Source organism: Myotis nattereri (assembly GCF_964212035.1).
Source record: "Myotis nattereri genome assembly, chromosome: 3".
NCBI classification, from domain to species: domain Eukaryota; kingdom Metazoa; phylum Chordata; class Mammalia; order Chiroptera; family Vespertilionidae; genus Myotis; species Myotis nattereri.
Window position 1 is genome coordinate 35,843,309 of NC_138077.1, and position 17,296 is coordinate 35,860,604.

A 17,296-nucleotide genomic window follows, 5' to 3' on the forward strand; every position below is an offset into this window, starting at 1 on the left:
CAGCCAGGTTCTGTCCAGGTTCTCCAGCCAGGTTCAGTCACCAGGTTCTAGTCAGGTTCTCTTGCCAATTTCTGTAGTCAGGTTCAGTCCAGGATCTTTTGCCATGTTCTCTCGCTAGGTTCTGTCTCTAGGTTCTGAGGCCAGTTTCTGTCCAGGATCTTTTGCCATGTTCTCTCCAGCGAAGTTCTTCTGTCTCTAGAGAACGTTCTGTGTAGGTTCTGTGCCAATTTCTGTCTCTCTCTCTGTCTTGTTGTCTTGTTACATCTGTATTTATACCAGTTGATTCAATCCTATCAATCTCTATTACAAAGGTTAGGGCGTTTCTTATCTCCATTCCAGGGAGTAAAGATTATGTAGCTTAAGCATGATTGTTCGTAGTTAAAGTGATTAATTACCCACCTGGCACTTAGTTGAGGGGTTTTATTCCCTCCCTAACTTCAGGGGAAAATCCCTACCTGGGGAAACAACCTTTCTCAGAGAGGAGACCTTGGCTAAAACACACAGTGCCAAGAAAGTGAGCAAACATATCAAGAACAGTATGCCATATATGCCAGGTCCCTTGAAACAGCAAGGATGGGCCGGCTCCCGGCAAATTCCCCCTTTTTTATTTTTTAAAAGGAGGCATTAAAAAGAAAAAAAAAAAAAACCCTGATGCTCTCTTGTATCCATTTTAAGAGTAGGATTGGTGCTTTCCGCTATTACCTGAGGCCTGATCTATCACCCCAGGGAGAGCTTGCCAATCCTGCACTTTCCCGGGGTGGAAAGGCTGCAGTGGGGTTAAGGATAAGGCTCCTTGGGCCTACCTCCTCCCATGCCTTTACATTTACCTTTCCTTCCTCAGAAAAGCATGGACATACTTCTTGTATAAAATATTCTGTCTGACTAGGAGTAACCTTAATTCCTCTGCTAGCAAGCATATGTGTTAAAAGATCAATACAGAGTCTTATTTCTTTAGACTCAGTATGGCACATCTTCTTAATGTAAAGATCAATACAGAGTCTTCTTTCTTTGGACTCAGTATGGCACATCTTCTCAATCTAAGTTCTGTATTATCCACCTTCTTACCCTACTTATCCTCTATAGGGGGGTCTGAAGTACCCTGGTGGAGTCCTATCCATCCCGAATGTGGGGGTTCTCAATGGGGGTCTTACCTAGGGGAATCCTGTTCCAGGGGTTCCCAATGGTGTGGACGGAGTCGGCGAAGACTATCCACCCTCTTCCTACGGTGGAGTCCTATCCATCCCGAGAGTGGGGCTTACCTAGGGGTCCCTGTTCGGGCGCCAGATGCAGGGGTCCAACCTCAGCAGGTCCAGGGGTTCCCAAAGGCGTAGACGGAGTCAGCGAAGAAGGAATGACACAGAGGCAGCGTTCAGTTGATCAGCAGCCTAGCCAGGATCTCTAGCCAAGTTCTGGTCAGGATCTCCAGCGAAGTTCTGGTTAGGATCTCTAGCCAGGTTCTGTGTCCATGGTCTCTTGCTAGGTTCTCCAGCCGGGTTCTGTATCCATGGTCTCTTGCTAGGTTCTCCAGCCGGGTTCTGTAGGTTCTCCAGCCAGGTTCTGTAGCCATGTTCCCTCGCTAGGTTCTCCAGCCAGATTCTGTCCAGGTTCTCCAGCCAGGTTCAGTCACCAGGTTCTAGTCAGGTTCTCTTGCCAATTTCTGTAGTCAGGTTCAGTCCAGGATCTTTTGCCATGTTCTCTCGCTAGGTTCTGTCTCTAGGTTCTGAGGCCAGTTTCTGTCCAGGATCTTTTGCCATGTTCTCTCCAGCGAAGTTCTTCTGTCTCTAGAGAACGTTCTGTGTAGGTTCTGTGCCAATTTCTGTCTCTCTCTCTGTCTTGTTGTCTTGTTACATCTGTATTTATACCAGTTGATTCAATCCTATCAATCTCTATTACAAAGGTTAGGGCGTTTCTTATCTCCATTCCAGGGAGTAAAGATTATGTAGCTTAAGCATGATTGTTCGTAGTTAAAGTGATTAATTACCCACCTGGCACTTAGTTGAGGGGTTTTATTCCCTCCCTAACTTCAGGGGAAAATCCCTACCTGGGGAAACAACCTTTCTCAGAGAGGAGACCTTGGCTAAAACACACAGTGCCAAGAAGGTGAGCAAACATATCAAGAAAAGTATGCCATATATGCCAGGTCCCTTGAAACAGCAAGGATGGACCGGCTCCCGGCAGTACTGTTTCAATTTAGTGTACCAATTTCCCTTCTGTGGTTTTACAAAACAGTATTTTCACTGACTAACAGCATTTTATAGTTTATTAATAACATTAACTCAGCCACATTTTACTGTATGCCAGCTGTAGGTCTATAAAACAATGTGGGACATTTATATAGACCCAGTAAATACTCAATATCAGTTGAGGGAAAGAGGGAGAGTAACAATAGCATTTGCCACCCATCTGAAGTTTCTTTGAGATGTATGTGAATGCTTATGACTTCTTCAGTCTATTAAGACATGCTAGTTCAGCTATAGTGAATATATTGGCTTTCAAAAACAGTTTTGGAGTCTTGTGATGGGAAATACACATGTATAAAAACCCCAAGTATGAGTTTTGGGGATGCCATTTAGAATTTCATATTTTAAAATTTAATTTAAACATTGATCTTGAAGTGGTATAAACATTATTAGTTTTGATAAATTTTAGGAAACTAATTAGGGACATAGTAAAGCATAAAGGAAAAAGAATACCTAAGATTTTAAAGGCATTTTTTTTTATTGAATTATATTTTAAATGAAATCAATTCATCATTAATTTTATCTGAAGTATTACTTAGTTCAATGACCAGATATTGATTTCCAGTCCCTCTCTAGTTTATTATGTGACATTCTGAACTTTCTTATAAGGGATTGTTTAAAAGTTTAAATATTACAACCCCAAGTACGGAAACACCTTTTAATATTTAGCTCCAGAAAAAGAGAAACAAATTTATATTTCTTTATACTAGCCCAAGACATGAAATAGATACTGAGATTTCTTTTTTCTTTATAGAAAAATAAAATATAAAGAGGTGTAAAAGGAAAAAAAAAGATTGTGTAAAAGTATATTTTATCTCCTGTGTTTGTGCTACTATGAATGTATAAGAGTGTATAGAATAATGAAAAACTAACAAACAAAAACCCTTAATATGAATACTAGCATTTTTTTTTTTTCTCTTTCAGCTCTCAGGAGAAGTGATTTTACAGATTGCCAACGAACCAGTTCTGCCCTTTAATGCTCTTGACATAGCTTTGGAAGTTCAAAATAGCCTTAAAGGTAATTTTTCTTTAGATTATAGTAATTTTAGAAAATGAAAAACTGTTCAACTAATTTTCAACTAGAAATGGATAAAATTATGTAGTATACTAACTATGGTCATGCAGAGCCTCCCTTCCTATAGAGGATTATCATGAGAAAGGATGAAGAATTTTGGCTGCCATGTCAACAGGAATGAGGTATATTTATGAATAAGTGTAAGGCAACATGTAAATTTTACCATGTTCTATCACCATCTTTTATCCAAATGACTTATAGTTTCAAGCTCTAGTTATTATTTATAGCTTCCATATGGAAAAGTATAGTTTAGGGATTTTCTTTTAAAACATTGTACCTAACATTTAGTCAGTTCTAGTAAGACTGGCCCAGAAGTTTCTCCTTGGGAATTGGTTTCTATAAGATATGGGCTCCATCCCATTTGGCTCATCCTAGATTAAGGATAAGAAGAAGATAATTTCCATAGTCTCCACTGCAATTCTTTTACATTCAAATATAGCTCTTTCTACAGAATCTGACACTACCCTAATAATTACCTTCATTTTACTTTATCTACATACTAGAGGCCCAGTGCATGGATTTGTGCACAGGTGGGGTCCGGTTGGCCCGGCCCCAATCAGGGTGGATCAGGGCAGGCCTATCAGGAGTAGGAGATGGTGGGAGGTTGGCCTGCTGGCCCATTCTGATTGAGGCTGATTGGGTCTGGGCCAGCTGGGGGGAGGGGCTTACGGCGATTGGTGGGCAGGCCCCACCCCTGATTGGGGTGGGGAGCCCTTTGGGGATGGGGTGGTCATGGGGAGGGACTGTAGGCATTTGGCTGGTCAGCCCTGCCCCCAAATGGGGTGGAGGGGGCCAATTGTGGGTCAGTGGCGAGGAGAGTGGTCGTGGAAGGTTAGCCAGCCAGCCCCACCCACGATTGGTGTGGCTGGTGCTGATTGGTGGTGAAGCTGGCTGAGGGGAGTGGCCATGCGCCAAACGGGGTGGTGGGGGCCGATCTTGGGTGGGGCCGGGTGGGAGGAGGGGCTGCAGGATGTTAGCTGGCTGGCCCTGCTCCCTATTGGTGTAAGGAGGAACAATCAGGGGCAGGGCTGGATGGGGAAAGGGGCTGCAGGCTGATTGGGGTGGTGGGGGCTCACTGGGGGTGGGGCCAGCTGTAGGGAGGGGTATTGGAGTGGGGTAAATCAGGGGCGGGGCTGGCCAGGAGGAGTGTCTGCAGGTGGATCCGGGTGGTGGGGGCCCATTGGGAGTAGGGCTGGCCTGGGGAGGTGCTGCAGGTGGTTGGCCAGTGCGCCCCCCCCCCCCACCACCACCACCAATCATGCTGGTTTCTTGGCCACAGTGGGCATGCAACCGGTCATTCTGGTCATTCCAGAGTTCTGGTCATTGACTTTTTATATATATAGATAAACCTTTAAATCAGGGTTAATATTATCTTTATTAACCAAATACTGAGGTTAGTATTGTCATTAAAGAAGGAAGCCTCCTTCTCTTTGAGTCATACATTTTATTATCTGACCTTTAATGAGTCATTTGTAGACATGTGCTTCTCAATACCCAAACTGATATTCTAACTCTAGGAAACCTTGGAAAGTACATCATTCTAAAGAGCCAAATATTTTCAGTATCTCAAAATTTAATACCTGTTTTTTTGATAACCTGGCTTGTTTCATAACTGAGAAAATACTACAATCCTACCCACTCTCCCATTATTCTTATGACTTTTATTACAGTGGCTGTAAAACTATGACCTGAGGAACAACTGAGCAGTTGTATACAGTGGTTTGCTTCCATACTAAATGGCCTCATTGCTCTGCTTTGGACTATTTATCAGTCTCTATATAGTTGTCTTTTTGCTGTCAGTGTGACTCCTGTAACAGTCAGCCTTCCCTCAATTTCTAATTCACTATTTTAAGAATATTTTGGCTTATACACTGACTTACCAAGTATATGGCATTTTGCAAATTAATAACAGAACTTGTATAAATAAAGGACAAAATGTTCTATGAATATTAGTAGTACCATTTCTGTAACAATTTATTTTAAGCATATATTTAACTTGTACTGTAGACTCTACTAATTTTTAGACTTAAGAAAATATAGTTGGTACTATGTATAATAATTAAAAATTTTAGAGGACAAAAGGAGATTATTTGTGTAACATAAAGATTTTCATCTGTAAAGGAACAACTGTCATTCATAGAAGGAACTGCAAAAGGTATACTGTGACCCAAAGAAATTATATGCATAATAGTGGCCCAGTGTACAGATTTGTGCACATTGAAAGAAAATTAATTAGCAGAAATATTTTAAAATTGCTATTTGCCCTTTCTCTACAATAAGAAGTGTCAACCAAATTCATGATCAACAATGATGGATTGAAACACATGCATGCAATTGGCGCCAGCAAGAGCTTTATATGTATCATGCACGTGCAAGTCAACTTAGCCTTTTATATATATAGAATAAACTTGCTTAATTAGACCTGCTTTCTGATGTAGCTAAACTTTTTCCAGCCCAGTGAAGCACCTCAACTTCTCTTTCAGGTAATTGTCAGCAACACAGCAGTAAATATCAACATGAAACAGATTATTATTGTAGATCATGCAGGGAGAAAACAGGGTAAAATATTTAACTGCAGCAGTGTTTGACCATATTCTGTGCAGTGAGAAAGCCTGAAGTCATTTTCAAGGTTCACCATTTCTTCTTTTCAGTTGAAACAAGTTTCTATACATTCTAAATCTCCGTTTTCCACCTAATGGAAAAAAAAAATAGGATTCTACCGAGTCGCCTAACTACTCCAGGACTTCTGTGAGGATCAAATGAGATGAGGCACTGGAAAAAGCTTCACAGACATTTACAAAGTGGAAAATGTTTCCACCTGGCTATAAAGCAAGTGTGTTCCTGGGCTAAAGAAACTGCAAGGAGGCTAGTTGCTAGGGAGAGGAAATCAGGCATTGCTACATGATGTCATTACCTGGTGCCCACAGTGACCGTTTCTGGGCTGGGCTGGGCTGTGGGCCGCATTTTGCACCAGGGGATCTCAGCAGCTTTGGCTGCAATTTGGTGGAGTGTTGTTCTGGGGTGGTGATGTTGCCTGTGCCCCCCTTGGGGGAAGCCAAGTGTTGCTTTGTTGGCACCAGGTCCATGGTGCTATTTCTTTTTAAATGGCCAGTGCACGTCATGGCAGCTCCTGTGTTGAGTGTCTGTCCCCTGGTGGTCAGTGTGTATCATAGCATCCGATCAGACGGTTGGAGGGACACTTAGCATATTAGCTTTTTATATATAGACTAGGGGCCCGGTGCACGAAATTCATGCACTGGGGGGGGGGGGAAGAGTGTCCCTCAGCCCAGCCTGCCCCCTCTCACATACTGGGAGCCCTCAGGCATTGATCCCCATCACCCTCCGATCGCCTGATCAGCCCCTTGCCCAGGCCTGACGCCTCCGCCAGAGGTGTCAGGCTTGGACAGGGGACCCCCATCTCCCCCCGATCACTGGCTCTGGCCCCCGCCCAGGCCTGAGGCCTCTGGCCCAGGAATCATGCCTGGGCAGGGGACCCCCATCTCCCTCTGATTGCTTGCTCCACCCCCCACCCAAGCCTGACACCTCTGACCCAGGCCTGGGCAAGGGGACCATCATATCCCCCCAATCCCCGGCTCCGCCCCCCACTCAGGCCTGATGCCTCAGCCAGAGGAGTTGACCCTCATCACCCTCCGATCACCAATCACCAGATCGGCCCCTTGACCAGGCCTGAGGCCTCCGGCAGAGGTGTCAGGCCTGGGCAGGGGACCCCCAGCTCCCCGCGGTTGCAGGCTCCGCCCCTGCCCAGGCCTAACGCCTCTGGCCTAGGCGTCCGGCCCAGGCAGCGGGGACCCGCAGTGGCAGCGGGGGGCGCCGCGATCGTGGGCTTCGCTTTAGACCCAGGCAAGGGACCCCTAGCTCCTGGGACTGCCAGCTTCGACCGTGCCCAGCTCCCATCGCTGGCTCCACCCCTACTTCCTGCTATCACTGGCCAGGGCAGCAAAGGCACCTGATTCTCCGATCATGGCTGGGGGGAAGGGCAATGGCGGCCCCAGGACCGCCTTTGCCCTGCCCCCCAGCTCTTAGCTCCCCCCTGGGTTTCAGATCACTGTCAGTGGCAGGGGGCTTCTTCCTGCTTTCCCTTTCGCCCTCCCTGCATTGTGCCTACATATGCAAATTAGCCGCCATCTTGTTGGCAGTTAACTGCCAATCTTAGTTGGCAGTTAACTGCCAATCTTAGTTGGCAGTTAATTTGCATACAGCCCTGATTAGCCAATGAAAAAGGTATCGCCGTACGCCAATTACCATTTTTCTCTTTTATTAGTGTAGATATTCATAACTCATGGACATAGACAATACTATGGTGAAGGTCTGGGGGGGGATAGGAGCAGGTTGGAGAGGGGGTCAATAAGGAAAAAAAGGGCTACATCTATAATACTTTAACGATAAAGATACATTTTTAAAAATTTTAAAAAGTATTCTGTGCAATACTGGTATCACATGATAGAGTTATAGATGATTTACAAATTGATTTTCCAAGAAAAATATTTGATGATAAACGTATATTGCATTTGTAATAAAGACACAAAGAGTTTTATTTTAATTTAAATAAATAAAATCAGTAAAATCTTAAAAGTATTATCATTATTGTAATTTTAAATTTTAAGCTCTATTATATTTTGAACAATTGAGTTTATTTTTAAAATCCATAAGGAAACACAATATTTTAATATATTAGCATTATAATTAATATATGAGCATTTCAAATAATATAGGCTACTTCTGAAAGTCAAATAATATCCTAATGGCCCATTGTTAGAATTATATTATTACTTTTGTTTTTTAAAGTAGTTAGCGGTCCCTTTCAAAATCTAAAAAAAAAAATATTTTTTCTCTCCCCCCAAAATTTCACATATACAAAAAGTCTGCTACAAAGATTTTACTGCAGGCCAGATACCACTAAGTCTATGTGAACCTCTCCCTCAAACCCAGGGTTGTCAGTGTATGAGCCAGGAGCATTTTGGCTCCTTGCTGTTATAGTGGACTGCTTCAGCTTTGGTGGAGAATTTTTTCTTGATTGTTGGTTATTTTTGAGTTTTGTTTTCTTTTTATGTGAAAATCCTTGGGTCTCCCTGTCACTTTCACTCAGAAACATGCAGCCAGACTTGAAATGTACCTGATATTAGAAATAAAAACAAGGCAAAGCAAAACAAAATGTAAAAAAAAAAAAATAGGAAAAACAATTTTTTAACATGACCTGGGTATAAATATTTGATCACAGGGAAATGACAGGTCACATTTAATCCATGCATTTTTGTATTTTAGTAATCATGATTCAAACTTATTTGCTCTGTGATATAGTAAAAATGTTATTCAAATGTTTGCTAAATTGTACGCAACTTGATGTACCTGGGTTATTTTGACAACTTTGGTTATAACCTTATTTCTAAAAGAGAATAATTGAATATAATAATGGGTGAATAATGGACACCACTTAACAACAACTAAATTAACATTTCCGTTTTAATTTTAGCTGTAATGCTAGATGATTTCATTAGCTAAACAGAATTCCTGTAGCCAAATGAAACATATAATTTTACTGCTAATACAAGCTTAAATTGTTGATATGTTTTTTATTTTGTTATGACAGTTAACAGTGATTAGTCTTCAGTTCTCAATTATAGTGTTTTTTTGAAAAGTGACCTTTAGGTCTGAGCTATAAAAGGCTATGACTCCTTTCCACAAAGAGTTTAAATATGAAGGTCTCTGAAACCCAATTGCATTTTCAACAGTGTAATTTTTACCCCTTGACAACCAGCCATCTTGTTTATTTATTATACTAGTTTATGGTAGCAGCAGACCATTCTCTTTCGTTCTCACAACCACTGGAAAGAAGGGTAATTTTCCAGTGAATAATTGTTTGAGTTGATTTATTGGATGGTACTTTGAAGCTTCTTTTGACTGAGTGACCTTGGCTCTTAATATGTAGTTAATGCTAAGTGCATAATAGTTAGAGAATGAATATGTATATGTAGTGCATGCAGATGTAGTATAAATGGTGACTGATAAGATAGGAGCTTCAGATGTATTTGTGAAAAAAGTTATATCCAAAAAATTTACATATAAGGCATTGGTACTAGTTTGCATGGGCAGGAGAAGGTGTGAAGAATAAAGTACCACCACTGAACCTGGAATGAGACTAAGGAATGAGCGGTCAATAACCTTATTACATTTATTGTTTCTCACTTTAACCATTTTTTTAATGTAAAAGAACTTCAAAATCATTAATGACTATATAATTTTGACACCTTTTTATTTTTGTCAGGCTTCTGGTTGTTCATTATTTAGCACTAGATGCTGAGTGCACAAATTTGTACATGGGAGGGGTCTGGCTGGCCCACCCCAATGGGGGTGGGCTGGGGGCTGGGCCGGCTGGGGGGGAGGGGCTGTAGGCAGTTGGCCAGTAGACCCCTCCCCCGATTGGGGTGTGGGGGATGATTGGGGGCAGAGTTGGTGGGGGGAGGGGGCGCAGGAGGTTGGGGGAGCTGATTGGGGCCCCAATTGGGCCAGTTGGCCACTACAGTGCACGTCATAGCGACCAGATGTTCTGGTCGTTCTGGTTGTTCCATCATTCTGGTTGCTTGGCTTTTATATATAGAGAGATTATTGTAAAAACTACGAATGACCAAATAAAGTAAAAGTCTCTTTCATTGCACTAGCCTGTTTGGCTCAGTGGATATAATATCGACCCATAGATTGAAGGGTCCTGGGTTCAATTCTGGTCAAAGGCACATACCTCAGTTGCAGGCTTGTTCCTAGCCCCAATTGGAGCACAAGTGGAAGGCAACCAATGGATGTGTCTCTTTCACATTGATGTTTCTCTTTCTGTCTCTCCCCCTCCCCTCCACTCTCTCTAAAAATCAATGGGAAAATATTCTTGGGTGAGGATTAACCAAAAGAAACCCACAAAAAAAGTCACTTTCATTTGGTCTGCCAATGTATACATTTATTTAGTGCAAGCCAGATTCAGGAGGAAATTATTTCAAACACCGTGGCTTGTTGCCACCTCCCAATTATCTCACTAAATGTGAAATGGTTCTTGGCAGCATTTCCTCCTGTTCTTTGAAAAACTAACAATACTTATTTGATATGGCATTTTTTTATTAGCTCTGATAATTCATTAGTGTCAAGCACTTCATTTTAGAAGGGGGGGTGGGTAGTATTTCAAGGTGATGATGCCAAGGAGGCAGGCACTCTGTGTTGTTAGAGATGTAGCTTCATATTTTCAAGTGTCACTTTGTGTTTTTCCTATAATCACAAGTGATTCAGACTCACCTAACATCCTTTTTATTTCTTTCTGATAAATGTAAAATGAATTTACTGATTGGTAAAATTAAATATGTGCTGTATACATTGCATGATTCTAGACCTTAACCCATCTGCTTCTAGTGTTGGTGTTACTTACCTCCAAGGCCAACTCTGAACTGGCCTATAGATAGTTAAGGGTGGGCATACTAGGTACCTGGCCCTACATCCAACATGAGAAATCCAATGCAATCCACCCAAAATCCAAACAGTTCTGAACTTGCTAGATTTCTAATGGTTTGACATGAACTGACCTTTTCGTGTGACAAGGACTTCAACGCAAAAGCATTCTCTGAGAAGTATCTTACTGTGCTTGCTCAGAGAACATTGATGAGATTGGCTGCCATTGGACACAGTTTCCTAAAAATATGTTTAGTACCAATCCTCAGTATATTTTTGTAAGGATCCTTATTATATGTAACCATATTAAAGACTGTTTTGACCTGGCCAGTGTGGCTCTGTTGGTTGCAGGATCATCCCATACACCAAAAGTTTTCAGGTTCAATTCCAAGTTAAGGCACATACCTAAGTTGTGGGTTGTGGGTTCTCAATGTTTCTCTCTCTGTTCCCCTCTCTCTAAAATCAATAAACATGTCCTTGGATGAGGATAAAAATGAGGTTGTATGTTATTTATTGATATTCCATACCTGGTTTCAAGAAAGGTTTGAGACAACTGGGTCTGTAACAAAATCTAATTGTCCCATATCTTCAGTGCTTGTCTCCCCAAACTAATTTTGCTTTCCCCCCATTTCTTTTTTAACTCATATGTGTATCACATAATGTCCCTTAATTATTATCTTGAGCACATTGTCCCTTTGTATTCCTCAGAATTATTCTTTCTTTAGTTTCATTTATTCTCTCTCTTCACACTTTGTTGCTATTTATACAGATTCCCTTTGTTATTTCCTTCCTTATTCTGAGTACATCACTCACATTCTTTTAAAGTTTTCTTTTCAGTACTTGCATGTCGTATGTGTCACTACATTAATTGAAATGCAACATTTGTCCTACTTTCACATAATAGGGATGGTCTATTTTATTGTGATTTCTCCCCCTATATGTTATTTTTAGGATAAAACTCTGTGTCTATGACAGTATAGTACTACAGTTCATTATTCTGAGTGTTGCCTCACTGGCAAGACTTTTTAAAGTTTTTGCACGTTTTTTAAGATACATCTAATATTTGCTTGTAATAGACATAGAGTATCCTTGTCCTCATGTTAATTCATTTTTATCTAAACATGTTTATTTTATTTTTTCATGTTTTGTTTTAGCCAAAGCATAATTAAACTCACATGTATTATTAAAAATACAACTCCAACTTTCTGCCTCACCAGGGGGGTAATAAAAAATGAACCATGCATGAATTTAATGTATTCAAGAAAACTTTTGCTCACTTTTCCAAAGCAGCCAATAACCAGATCATGTAGTTGCAAATATAACTCAGTGGGAGCATCTGTGGGCCATAAAAAAGAGCCCCTAGTTTAATTTCCGCCACACTCAGGTGAAACCATTCCACACAATATGTTAAAAGTCTTGCTAGATTTTCATCTGACTTGGCTACCTGGTTCATTGGATAACCTTTAAAATGCAGAATAATCTTTAGAATATGTTGCCTAATATTTTTAAAAAGTGGCAAACCTAATTCTTCTAAATATGCCACTTTGACATCCTTGCAAAAATATTTCCCTATTGTATTCAATTTAGACATAATTATCCACTGTCTTCTATCATATTTTATCTTTAAATAATATCCTTTTATTGTGCATTGTACAATCAATGTTGCATTATTTGATTATCAATAGAGCACTAGTTTCTACATTTCTTTCTCTATGTGGGTCTTTGCTGATTTAATTTTTTAAAAAATAACCAGCTGAGGTGATTCATTGTGATTCATACTAAAGAAGGCAGCATGACCAATAGAAAATGTTGTTTTCCCTGACTGAAATTATATTGGCAATTTATTTTCTTCTATGTAGTGATACCATAAGATATTTTAAAGATGACATTAAGTAACATATATTTTCTCCCTGAATAATCTTCCATTCTGCTTTTAACCAGTGTGTTCTCCAGAACCTAAATTATACTTTTTGTTGTCACTCTAAATCTGTGACGACTAAGCTGTGATTGTACAATTGTTAGCACCTTTAAAGCTGTGATAAGCTTATCTATAGAGGAATAGTTCTGTGAAATACTATTAAAGTAAAAGGCTATATTGTTTGATAGAAAAATGTAGCTTTTGACTATAACCAGTATATTTCAATCTTAATTTAAAATGAAATTGAGTGAGTCTTTAACAATACATCCAGAAAATAGAAACTAAAGATAGAAAACTGGAAATAAACTAAAGTTTAAAACTTTTTGGAACCTGAAACTCTGAAGAGAGACCACAATAGAAGGCACTAAAATCATTCTTTAAAATAGGGCAGTTACAAATTTACCCACAAGGCTGTATCATGGACTTAACGCACAAAGGTTTATACTAAGCCGAAACTCATCAATTGAGTTTGAAGTGCCTAAGGAAAAGGGATAGTTTGTGCAGATCCCAGGCTCCTGCAGATTAGAACATGAGTAGATCTACTGGGTGCAGATAGCACTGTAGTTACTAGTCTTATCCAGAACTCTTAGAGGCCTTGTGGATAGGTCTTGTCTGAAGTACCCTTGAGCTTCTGATCTGTTGGAATGTGTTTTGGGATCCTGGATCAAGGGTCCTTAGGAGGAACAAGTTTTCAGGGAAGCCCTTGGCACTTTGGAAGTCTCCATAAACACCCAAGCATTGAGCTAAGTGTCTCACATTCCTTGTGACATTTAATCTTACTCTAACATTATGAGGTTAGCTGGTTTTCATTAAAACTGATTTTAGAGATTACAAGAAACCAGGCCTCAGTGTGGGAGTGGAGGGGGGGGGGTGTTGTGTGCTCTGTGTGTGTGTGAGTGTGTGTGTGTGTCTTACTCAAGTGTATACATTTAAGGGGTAGGTTTAGGGCTTGAGTATAGGTCTGCGAGATTCCAAAGCCCTTGCCCTTTCCATGACAGCATGCTGCCTCTCAAACTGCCTTCCCGGAAGGATGCTATCTGTTGTTGGTTGGCTAGAAGGCAGGAGATTCCCTGAGTAGTAGGAATATTTCCTACAGTATATTTTAAAGCCTCTCCTGAATTGGCTTGCTTAGATGCCAATGTGCATCTCAACATCTGCTGACTAGTCATTCTTCCTTCCCACCATCCCTCTCTCCCTCCCTTCCATCCTCCCTTTCTCCCTCCATGCTCTTCAATGACTATTGATACTGCTTATAATGTCCATCTCTGTCCTATCCAGAAAAAGCCAGAAAGATAAAAGGGTTTACATTCGAGGTAGATTAAAACTCTAAACAGGTGAGGACTTAGGGAACACTAATCATATTGTTTACAGATGAAACATTTCCCTCAACCATTTGAACATCTATCAAGTCCCAGAACTTTCAAGAGTTCCATTTGAGATGCCCTTAATTTCGGGGCAATTTTATTTTTTCTCTCTCAAGTATTATTTCTCCCCTGGGACCTGCTAAGCATACTCTTGTACACAATGAACTCTTCAGTCATCCTCATAAGCATTAATTTCATCTGACACTATTTATTCTCAGTTTGTGGATTATTTATAACTAGATTAGAAACCTATTAAGGTTCCAGATTTAATCTTATGTCTTTGCCCCTCTCCCAACACTTCCAGAATAGCACACAAAAGAGGACTCAGTAAGTACTTACTGAGAATACATTTGTTATTTTCCTTGGAGATGAAAGAGGAAAAAAGCACAAATATATATATATACTAGAGGCCCGATGCATGAAAATTCATGCACTGAAAGGGGGGTCCCTCAGCCCGGCCTGCACCCTCTCACAGTCCAGGAGCCCTCAGGGGTGGGAGGTAACTGGCGATCAGGGGAAGGCGATGCCCCATCACACCTCTGCTGCTGCCACTGCCGGCAGCACAAGCCTCAGTTGGCCCTGGTTACCTGAGTCTTGGGTGGCCCTGTGTGGCTGGGCAGCCTCCATCCGAGGCTTGCCTGCATCTCAGGCCAGCCCTGGGCAGCTGGGCAGCCATCATCAGAGGCTTGCCTGTGCCTCAGCCGGCCCTGGTTAAGGGAGCCCTCGGGCGACCCTGGGCAGCTGGGCAGTCACCATTCGAGGCTTGCCTGTGCCTCAGGCAAGCCCTGGGTAGCTAGGAAGCCACCATACAAGGCTTGCCTGCACCTCGGGCCAGCCCTGGGTGGCTGGGGGGGCTGAGGGGACTGGGGGACTCTGGAGGAAGGTATGCAGAGCCCTGGTGGGACTGAGGGGATTTGGCACCGCCATCTTGTGGCTGTAGGCGCCACCATCTTTGAGGGCAGGCAGTCAATTAGCATATCCCTCCTTATTGGCTGTGGGTGCTGCCATCTTTGCGATGGTATGAGGGTCAATTAGCATATTCCCTCTTTATTAGATAGGAATGCCCCCTACTGGGGATTGAGCTCACAACCCAGGCATGTGCCCTTTACCAGAATGGAACTTGGGACCCTTCAGTCTGCAGGTTGACGCTCTATCCACTGATCCAAACCAACTTTTTGTTTGAAATCTAGGAGTACATTTTAGTTGTCTCTTCAATAACATCAAGAGAATCTCTATTATTTTGTATTTTTAATGTTTATGTTTAATATATTTTACAAATCAGTTTGTTCTGCCATGCTATGAAAACTTATTAATGGTTGGCTTTTCACTTGAAGCAAAGATATAGAAGAATCATTTTTAGAGAGTGGATGTTTAATTCCTTTACCCTTTGTATTATTTCTTCCCTTATTCTCCAGAGATTTGATATGCTAGCCCATGGAAAGAAAAAAATGGTGCTAAATTCATAGAGAATGCTGATTAAAGTGTGTAGGAAAGTGGCACAATATGTTTTCTGGAGAGGCCACGGATTGAAGAAAGTAATGAGCAATAACATTTCTGAGAATAAAAGCAATATTAAAGCTGTTACAGTATTTTTTGCATGCCTGTAGAAAATGAGTTGGTGATAATTTGTGTTTAGTTTGTGTACTTTGTTAACAATAACCTGCCTTAACATAGTGATCTTTATGCTTAAAGAGTGAAATAAACATGTTCTCCATTTTCCACAAGGAAATTGAAGGACACTGGTATTAAGTAATCTGTTCAAGACCGCATTGATGGTAATTAAGTAGATCAGGCTCTTCTCTGTTTTTTATATCAAGTCCTTGGCTTTCCAGTCCATATACATATTACTTTAGGATAATTACATTAATTCTCCTTGAGTGAAATCTCTAGCTCCTACTTCATGTTCTTGGTGTACTTATTAAACCTGAACTATTGCCCTGGCTCAGTTGGTTGAGTGTTCTCTCATGCACCACAATATCACTGGTGTGATTACTATTCAGAGCATATACTGTGGTTGTGGACTGGATCCTCAGTGGGGGCATGCAGGAGGCAGCAATCTAAGTTTCTCTCTCTCCTTCCCCCTTCCCCTCTCTCTGAAATCAATAAGAACACATTTTTTAAAAATATTACCAAAAAAACACCCCAAACCCTTGATTTTAATTCAATTTAGTTTAACTTATCATTACCCTTAGATAGCCTCTTCTATTTTTAAATTTTTTCTTTGCAACTGTTATTGATTTCAGCAAGAAAGTAAAGAAAATAAGATTTTTTAGTATGTTCTAAACATTGTCCTGGGTAATTTTTAGGCATTATTTAATATAATAATATATTTCGCCGAAACCGGTTTGGCTCAGTGGATAGAGCGTCAGCTTGCGGACTGAAAGGTCCCAGGTTCGATTCCGGTCAAGGGCATGTACCTGGGTTGCGGGCATATCCCCGGTGGGAGATGTGCAGGAGGCAGCTGATCGATGTTTCTCTCTCATCGATGTTTCTAACTCTCTATCTCTCTCCCTTCCTCTCTGTAAGAAATCAATAAAATATATTTTAAAAAATATATAATAATATATTTCAAATAAGACATTTTCCTATAATTCAACATTCACCCAACAAAATTTTTATTAAGTGACAATCATGTGTAAGGTATTATGCTAGAATTTGGAGATGCAAAGAGAGATAGAACATATCTATGGATCTTGTGGGGTTCTTTTCAGCCAGGGAAAGGAGAGAGACAAGACAAATAAATATTAAAATATGACAGATGTCGTGATGCTATGATCGAAGTCCACAATTTACATGTTTAGTCATTCAACAAAATACAGGCACAGTTTTAGGTGCTGCCAAATGGTAGTGAACAAAACCACTACCAATTTATTTTTTTCCTCACAGAACTGACATTTTAGTATGGATCCTAAGGATCATAAAAGAGCAAACATTTGGAGTAACAAAAAACTACTTAAAAAGACGACATTACTTTCTCAGTCTTATTTAAAGGGACAAATAAGCTCTAATTAGCACAGAAATGACCAATAGGAGTCTTTAGAACATCAGTTATATAGCAAGATGATTCATGAACATTGAAAGTAAAGCTACTTTTCCATTTGTAGCCTCATACCCTTGAGGTAATGCATAGGTGTGTGCCATGGATGGCAGATTTCTACTACCAGGAATCTTTCTGGATCTAGCTAGTTCCTAAAGCCATCAAAGCTCTGTATCCGCACCACCATGAAAGATCAATTCATTTAAAGCTAAATAAGGT

The 17,296-nt window shown here is 40.8% G+C and overlaps 1 protein-coding gene across 2 annotated transcripts in view; it reads left to right on the forward strand.

Annotated features, from left to right (window-relative positions):
- Window positions 1–17,296, forward strand: part of NLGN1 (neuroligin 1) — a gene marked incomplete at its 3' end in the record, with an annotated part of 2,013,512 nt that overhangs the window by 1,960,158 nt on the left and 36,058 nt on the right. For both annotated transcript variants that reach the window (XM_081087461.1, XM_081087460.1), the window contains exon 12: window positions 3,165–3,258. In XM_081087461.1, coding sequence (XP_080943587.1) covers window positions 3,165–3,258 — 94 coding nt within the window. The remainder of the gene's footprint in view (window positions 1–3,164; window positions 3,259–17,296) is intronic.